This window comes from Scophthalmus maximus, chromosome 7 (genome assembly GCF_022379125.1).
Source record: "Scophthalmus maximus strain ysfricsl-2021 chromosome 7, ASM2237912v1, whole genome shotgun sequence".
Taxonomy (NCBI): Eukaryota; Metazoa; Chordata; class Actinopteri; order Pleuronectiformes; family Scophthalmidae; genus Scophthalmus; species Scophthalmus maximus.
Genome location: NC_061521.1, coordinates 17,067,501 through 17,076,741, shown reverse-complemented (window position 1 = coordinate 17,076,741; position 9,241 = coordinate 17,067,501). Strand labels below are relative to the sequence as shown.

Genomic DNA, 9,241 nt, shown 5'->3' with positions numbered 1-9,241 from the left:
AACGCCCTTCAACTCACTTATTTTTCCATTGTGGACAGTTACTGTAATTGTGGGCTGAGAAACAATATATTGTTGATGTTGAGAGAGAGACAGAGAGATACAGTGGAAAGATAAAAAGGTTTCCACTGTGCACTTCACAGCAGAATATATTTCTAATTAAATGGAGAATTTAATGCGAGGCAAGAAAAGCATAACGCTTTGTTGATTCTATCTACTGAGCAAGAGGGTACTATGTGCCAATAATATCTGAAACATGTATAGAAATATGTATGTATTTTTTTTAATTTTATGATTATAATAGATACATTATCGTAAATTTTCCAATAAACTAAGTTGAGTGATTGACATGAAGTGTCAAGGACAATATTTTTCTTCTTGTTATATTGTATTATGACAATACATATAGGATTAAATTATCTCCATGAACTTTTGTTTTAGAAATTTTGCCCTCTATTGAATTTTCATCATCCTTGCCAAGTTTGACATCATTCAAGAAAAACATTCCTAGTAAGCAAAATATGATATATATATACGATAGACATACACCTGCAGGGTCACATTGAGTATGTTGCAAGTTACAGTATGTTGTAGCATCTTACTCTTAATACCTGCCCAATATCTATTATTCTCATTCTGAAAATTATAATTTGGTTATATATTTATTCATCTTCAATACATTTTATCATCTAAAAGATGTCGCAGCATACTGAGCTTTAGTGATCACTTTAGAGATCTTATCTTTGAAGGATTATTTTTCTTTTATACATTTAATACTGAATGGCTTGTCTTACTTTTAAAAAGATGACGAGAGGTGAGTTTGAGGCCGAGCAGATGCAACTGACAGGACACACCACTTGAGAGCAGTACTGCTTCATTTCAGCCATTGTGGAAATCAACCATTATATTGATTATACTGTGCTGTCTCCAGCTTTTGGACTATAATAAATAAAACATAAAAAAAAACATAATAATACAGTTTTAGTAGTAATAGATTTTTACATTTCCAGGGCAAATAGAAATATACAGAAAAGAACAAGTCAGTCTGTTTTTTTTCCAACTGCAATAATTTCACCTTATTTACAATGAAAGTAAATTGATAACTTTGACTTACATATGACCTTCCATTTTAAGACAGCTGTAATACATATCATAATCATAAAGATTGGCTTAATTTAAGTTAATCCGTTTTTTTTCTGTCAGAGATCTGACTAACATCTAGATTATACGTAGAATTCTCTGATAAAACAAATGAAAGGGCTTCATGTCTTGCTAAATCAATGTAATACCATCTTTATTGGCACTTCAACAGGAGCAGGACATTATTATCATAGGTAATAAAAAATATATAATATACTTTAATGGGTGATACTTTAGACCTTTTTAGATCAGCTGGAGAAAAATATTAAAAGGAAAGTGGAAATTTGATACCAACAAAATAAATTGTCAATAATATAGTTTGCCCATAATATGGTTCCAGTCCCTTCTTTTTGAAAGATGTCACAAATCTTCATTTATAATGTAGCATACAAAAAGAAGCCACTAGAGCAAACGCTGCAGAACATAATCACCACAATTATCACCACTGGATAATAATTCTCTGGAGCAGCTGCCCGCTTACTTCATCTGATTCTGCACGAGCGTTCCTTTGTTGAATCATGGACAACAACAGTTTTTCAGTTCGAGCGTATGATGCTGTGGCACAGTCTCGTTTCTCATTGACGTGCCGTCCACAGAGCACGATCAGTTCAGTTTTGAAAATCTCGTGAAAGGCAGTTTTTTCACTAAAAAGGAAAAAAGGACAGTTGGGGAAATTATGAAGCTCACAGTTTCCATTCCATTTCCAGTTTCCACTGGATTACATTCTCACACCTTACAGAGAAACATCCAGTCTGCAGTGCATCAATAGTCTCTTTGCCACAGCTCCCTGCATTCTGAAGCTTTGTAGTCTGAAAATCACAACTGTTTCAAAAATGCATAATGTGGCTATTCTCGCTTAAGAGTAGGTCTGTTCACTAAACGTCACAGAGACTTATGGGCACATGTTTACACCCGTTATCCATCTGCTCACAGCTCATACTCATTCCGCTCCATTCAGTATGGAACCATCAGTGGTCTATTTCAGCGTCAGACTCATGATTTTATTGTAAACATTCACATTAAACACAAATGATCCACCAGCACTTTCCACTTGTTGGCGGTATGTTCACCATGATGTCCTTTTTGTTTCAGTCGTACATTGATTCAGCCAGGCCCGTCTGCTTGAAGATCTCAGCCACGTGTCTGGAATGCTGCATCTTCGCCGACAGCGCCTCCAGAATATCATTCTGGTCCACAGCGGTGGCTGTTCGGTAAATAAACGACCCCATTGACTCCAGACCACGCATACCTAAGTTTACCCCACAACCTGGAGGAGGAAGGGAAAGGAAAGGATAGGAAGCATAGACATCAAACATACTGTCTGTGGAGATTCTCAATCATCCAGTTCATAGTTACTCCAAGAAGGAGTTGAATCAGGAGAAAAAGGACTTGGTTGTAGATTCATAAAACTACAACTAAGTCCAGCAGCTCCTGATTCAACTCCATTTTGGATGATCCCACAAATACTGTTTATCAAATGAAATCTGTCTTGGTAATGCACAACACATATTTATGCTAAGAAATATTAACAGTTTCCTTGAAGGCATTGTTACGTTCTAAACGAAAAGAGCACAACGGCACATACATGAATACTGAGCGTCAGCTGAAAGGCCATTAAGTTCAGAAATGAGTCACTGACTCTATTTGCATAAGAAGGACATATACTCTCCTTGCATCTCATTCTGTTCCATTTATTCAAATAGGATCTTTTATGATCTTTCCCAACTACTTGTATTGCATATATTGGAGTCCTATACTTTGATTTAGGCCAAATACCCGCGGGTATTTTTCAGACCCTTTGTACCTGTGTCAAAGTTGAGGACGCGTGCTGCCTCCCCCTCCACGGTGACCGCCACATTGTCCCCTTCAATGTAGGCAGCACTGATGCGCCGGTGGGACAACTGGATCTCAAAGAGACGGCGGCTGCACTGCATGTGGTGGTGCGTCACGTCGCTGAGACGAGGCTCAATGTCCGTCTTGTAGGCGTTAAAGGACTGGTGGAAAATGTTCTTCATGATCTGGGCAGCGAAACAGAGACCGTTAAGAGATAACTCTCATAATTTACAGCGTCATTTAAAGGTCACTTCAACATGACTTCATCTTGCCATTAATTCATAAGACGATGCACATAACTACATTTACACAGATGCATGGAGGCTCAGACAACCACCGTATAATGGAATGCAATATATTAACAACAATGATAACATACGAGTGTGTAAAACATATGCTTATTGTGAAGTTTATCACATTTATATATAAATAAATACATTTTCATATTAACTTTTGTATGAGAGACTTTGAAAGATGCATCCAAACTGATCCCACAACAAATGCAAACAAGAGCAAAACGACAAAGGAAAAAGTAAATCAAAAGAAAAATTATCTGCAACATTTATAATAAATTCATTCTTTTATAGCAAAAATACAAGCGTTTCTCTGGTTCCAGATTCTAGAATGTGATAATTGATTACTTTTCTTCTTTCCTGTATTAAATAGAATTGCATAACTTTTGATTTTGAACTGTGGGTTGGATGAACTAAGACATCATTTTATCATTCTGGGCTCTGAGGAACTGTGATGCACAGGTGTGTTTTTTTTCCTCTCCCATAAATGAAGATGAATCAATAACACAAACAATTATAAGCTGCAGTGCAAAGCTTTGTTTTTGCACTCTAGGTAAAGGCCACACCTCTTAAGTAATATGCAGTAATATGCTTTGTTGCATCCTTTCTTCTATGTAAATCAAAGTAACTGTATATTTTACCATCTGTAATGACTCTTTTTAATAATTTCATGTGGATGCATGAAAGCTTAAGATGAAAATGTATTGCATCCTCATTGATTCTGCAGTAATTGTGCGTATTGAGTGACAACAGTTTCTCTGTCGCTCTGCTCTGCTCTTGCTCTTCTTCGACCCATACTTGCACAGTCATCTGTTACCAAGTAACAGTGCATCTGAATGGCCACCCACATAGCAACAAGCATTTCAAGGATGGTCTTGCTACATATCTGTGTGTACTACACTGCACACTGTGCCTTCTTTTAAGTCACTTTTAAAAACCCATTTCTATAGGCTTGCTTTTATGTGATGCCGTCTTTTTATATCTTTCTTTATACAGATATGTGACCTGAAACCCGTATTATTGTTGGAATGCTGATTTTAATTGTCTGTGACTGTTTTTGTGAAAGCACTTTGTGAAGCTGCTTCTGAAAGGTGCTATATAAATAAAATTATCATTATTATTATTATTATTATTAGAGGCTATACACCATCAGAGCAGTACTTTACATGAAAACATAGAGAGTTAAACAGTAAAACAGCAACTGTCCAAACAACTACAGCCTGGTGTTGAGCACAGGCAGAAAGGAATAAAGCTGCTCCGTTTGTTCACTGATGTGTAACAGCAGGGTACAGATGGCCTCCACACACACACACACACACACACACACACACACACACACGCACACACACACACACACACACGCACACACACGCACACACACGCACACACGCACACACACAGGTAAGGTTTCTCCTCCTCCCTTTTCCCACTTCATCGGCTCTCTTTGGCACAGACACACATACTCAAGTCCACAGACTTGAACATGCACGCACACACACACACACACACACACACACACACACACACACACACACACACGCACACACACACGCACACACACACACACACACACACACACACACACACGCACACACACACACACACACACACACACACACACACACACACACACACACACACACACACACACACACACACACACACAATCACTTACAGATGCATATGCAAACACACACAAACACTAATGGACTCCCACAATAGTGAAAAAAAGGTGAAAGGGTGAGTCAGGGTGTAGGCGAGTCATCACTGGACTGTGGTCACAGTGGTATAACATGGAAATACAGCTGCACATCCTCCGCAGCACCTATGGAGTCCTTATCAGCAACAATGAGCAGCAATCAACAGCTATGATTGTGATCGAGAATCTCACAGAGGAGTTGGCCGTGTGCCTGAGAAAGCGAACCATCTTGGTGTCAGATGTGGGGCACACGAGGGCCATGTAGCGGTTCCTTAAGGTGCCATAGATCTTCAGGTGAAAGCCAGGCTTGGTCGTCGGGCTTCGGTGCTCTCGCAGGGCCTCCACCCCATAAGCGGACAGGTCAAAGTAGAGACTGTGGGCACGGATCTCAGAAGTGGGAACCTGGAGTCAAGGGAGAGGTAGGATGGAAGGGTGAGAGAGACAGAAGCGATGCTGAATTAAATCATTTGAAAAATATTTAGGGACCATCAATGAGATTATGTTATTGTCAGTTTTGAGATAAATCTAATTTCAGAGCAGCCTATGATGTGTGTGAAAAGACAGAGAACGTTCCCCAAACACAATTTCTGCCTGTGGGGCTGTTGTCACTTGAGTGGAGATTAAGAATGGCTTGTTTTTTTTTATTCAGTGGTTCAATCTGACATTGACTCTCCATTTACCCTCAAGCCAGAATTGATCAATTTTCTTTTTAATGACATAAACCAGCCGGCTGAGATGAAACTGAGGGAGAGAGAGAGTGCAGGAACAGAGCAGCGACCGGGAGGGGATGGAGGGGATGGAAGGGACAGCAGGATCTGACCAGGTCACATCCTGAGAGGTAAATTCAATCACTGCAGGAAACAGTTGCAGAGAAAGGCGGGGCAATAAAAGGCAGACGCACAGTCCCTAAAGAGAATGTGATATCAATGCAAGACAGACTGTGCTTGTGTTCAGCATCAGTTAGATATTAACTTGGAAGCTTTGCACCTCAACCTGTGTATTTGTTTCTAAAAAAAATGTATGTATATAATGCTCAAAACCAACCTCTAGTCTACACAAGTCATTCAATATGAACCATGATGATCATCATTTGTCTGCTCTCTGAATATCTCCTCCACCTCAGCAAGAGTGAGATGTTGTGTTTGTTAGTCCGTTTGAATAAGTGACCAAGGGCTGGCTGGCTGGCTATTATGCACCATTTACAAATATATCACATTTCTCTGATCATTTTTCTGTGTCTTAATCTCACACACATCATATTACACAGTCAAAGTAAGAATGAATTAAATTATTCTAGGGGCATTTTAGAGGTGATTACTCTGTGGAAGTGTTCCTTATCTATCTATTGAGCCTTTTATGGGTCTCCCAGTGACATTATTCAAGGAATCGTCTGCCTATACTATGACAAATGACATTTGCTGTTTTTTTTAAAACATTGCAGCTGATGTCTTTATATCCTAATTCATATTGGCCAGCAGGGACCAGGTTATGAGCCTGACCAGGGGGATGTAATGAATAGAGAGATTTATCATGGCCATCAGCTGCTCTTATCAGATTCAATGAGTAAATCAAAAATATTGTCATGTGTCGATGGCGACAAGACCCGACAGCCTGCCGGCTGAAATCTGTCTGTTTATATGAGAAGCAGATATTGTGTTCAGCTGCTGTTGGCAGGTCCACGTTACTGTTTGCTCAAATCAGCTTCATGAGGCCAAATACAGTCACCTTCACTGCAATATCCTGCTTCTGCTCTCTTCATTCATTCTTTGTACAAACAGCAAATATTAGATTATTGCCGCAGAGTGTGCACATGATCGAATGCATCTATTACTGTATGTTTATGTCTGTTTGTGTGTGTGTGCATATGTGTGTGTGTGAGAGAGAGAGTAGACGCTGACCTGTCTCTGGTCTAGTCTCTCTATAGTTGCATTTGCTCCATAGGCATGGCAAGACTCCACAGTGTAGTCAGAGCTGATGCCCAGCACCGAACACGAGTCGCCACACGACCCATCAGCCACCACGATCACACTTGGCCAGTCATTCTGTGGGATGCGGCGCAGGTAATCCTCTGTGAACTAAAACAACAAGAGAGAAGGAAAAAAACAAAAACAAGGTTTGCTTTTTCTTGGATATCACAGTTCTGCGTGCAGCTGATTGGCACAGTGTCATGTTGGAAAGAGACCATGCGATTAACAGAGGGAGAAAGTAACAACACACATTAACTGTGCTGGAACAGAACCTCACGGAAGGTGGGTGTGACTGTGGGTTTATAGTTATTAGGTTTTTGGTAAGTTTTACTTATGTTAGACCACCGGCAACTTTTGGAGACTTTAGTGATTATTCAATTGTCAATACAATTTCCAAGTAATTGTCTCTCAATCAACTAGGTGATTAATTATTACAGCTCTACAGGTGAAGAGCATCAATATCTAATAATCCATTATCTATGCCATTTATCCTCATACGGGTCGCGCGGTGGGACTGGAGCCAATCCCCGCTGACATTGGGCAGGAGGCAGGATACAGGACGGGTCGTCAGTCCACCACAGGGCCAAAATACAGAGACAAACCACTGTTCACACCTATGGTAAATTTAGAGTCTCCAACCAACCTGGACCCTGGTTTTTGGTCTGTGGGAGGAAGCCGGAGAAAACCCACAAAGACACAGGGAGAACATACAGAACACACTGCAGGCCCCTGCCCAACTGGGATTTGAATCAAGAACCTTCTTGTTGCACGGCAACTGCACCACCGTGATGCCCATCCTGAATATACAGGTGCTTTTATTTTAATTTTATTAACTGCTGATGTTTCTACAGTTTCCAATCGTGATGTTTTAAACCTTTAAACCATGGATTTGATTTCTTCTTCCACCACTGTCTATTAATCTGAGACACAGGAGGGCTGTATTGTAATAAACCCATACGAGCCATTAAAATGGGCTCCAGAGGATGTACTTGTCTTGGCAACGGTGCCTCTCTCAGAGAGATTTATCATTATGCCTGTGTATGCATCGCTGCCCCCTCAGTAAAACACCAGGTACTTGCGTGTGCAGAGCACAAGAAGACCTGGACAAAGTGAGTTGGGGGAAAGACAGACAAGCTCAAAGGAAGAATAAAAAGGGCCTTACAGGGTCTACAATGGCTCAGAGCCAAATAGATCTACAGTGTCTTTTTAATCCTGTCAGACTGCAGTGTACAGCTGATTTAAAAGATCCCCGTTGCATTGTCAGACCTTGGAAGGCAGGGAGGGCAGGAAAAAAATAAATCATCAAACACAGTGTCGTGTCTAATCAAAAGGAAATAGAGAACTTGGCAGGGACTCCAAGTGAAACTGAAGTGTGTTGTGTTCAGGGACCTCGTTGACCTCGTCTTCCATCTCACAATGTTTGGTGAGTCATCGGACGGTGGGAAGGACAGCTGCGTTCAACAGGAATGACACTGACGCTGAGGAGGACAGAAAAGCTCCTGGCCCGAGAAGAGTAGTAACACACGAGTGTGTAGCTAAGATACTGTTCTACTGTGTTCTACTGTATGATTCAAGTAGGGGAAAAAAACACCGAAGAGCATTAAAAGCCCCGTAACAATATCCTCAGTGGTGCTTTGGCTCAGCTTTAATGGAGCAGTGATAAGAGCAGTCGAGACTCTGGTTTCCAGCAATGACACAAACTAGAGCTGCCACAGTTAATCGATCAATCGACCAGTAATGGACTACTGAATTAATCGGCAATTATTTTGATAATCGATTAATCGGTTAAAATAGTTTGTATGGAAAAAAAGGTCAAAATTCTCAGATTTTAGCTTCCTGAATATTAATATTTCCTGGTTTCTTTAGTCCTCTATGACATTTAACACAAATATCTTTGGTGCATGGACAAAACAAAACATCATCTTGTGGTTTTTGGAAACACGATCAAAATATCTCACCATTTTATGGAACAAAACAACTAATCGATTGATCGTGAAAACAATCGTCAGATTAATCAATAACGAAAGTAATGGTTAGTTGCAGCACTAACACAAACATTCACTACACATTTAGCTATTATTTTTATGTTTGTTTATTGATTTCTTTGTCCTATAGGTTGAGGTCCAGGTGGGGGGGGGGGGTTACTGTGATGATATTGTTCTCCACAGTGAGGGGTATAAAAATGAACACAACTTTTTACCAAAACAGGGATAACACCTGTTATTTTACCACCATTCTTAGATCGAACTTAGCCCTGTATCTGATGTTGTGTACTGAAATGAGGTGCCTCCACACACTGTAAAGTTCATTAT

General features: G+C 40.2%; 1 protein-coding gene across 2 annotated transcripts in view; it reads right to left on the bottom strand.

The window, feature by feature from the left end:
• Nucleotides 1-1,274: 1,274 nt before the first annotated feature.
• The window catches only part of si:dkey-234i14.6, a 9,529-nt gene continuing 1,562 nt past the window's right edge, over nucleotides 1,275-9,241 (bottom strand). Inside the window, exons 2-5 of one of the 2 annotated variants that reach the window (XM_035643562.2) lie at nucleotides 6,861-7,037; nucleotides 5,188-5,364; nucleotides 2,942-3,155; nucleotides 1,275-2,404 (exon numbers count right to left, since the gene is read on the bottom strand). In XM_035643562.2, coding sequence (XP_035499455.1) covers nucleotides 2,226-2,404; nucleotides 2,942-3,155; nucleotides 5,188-5,364; nucleotides 6,861-7,037 — 747 coding nt within the window. In that variant the 3' untranslated portion in view covers nucleotides 1,275-2,225. Of the gene's footprint in view, nucleotides 2,405-2,941; nucleotides 3,156-5,154; nucleotides 5,365-6,860; nucleotides 7,038-9,241 lie in introns of both variants that reach the window. The other variant, XM_035643561.2, reaches the window with a different exon arrangement.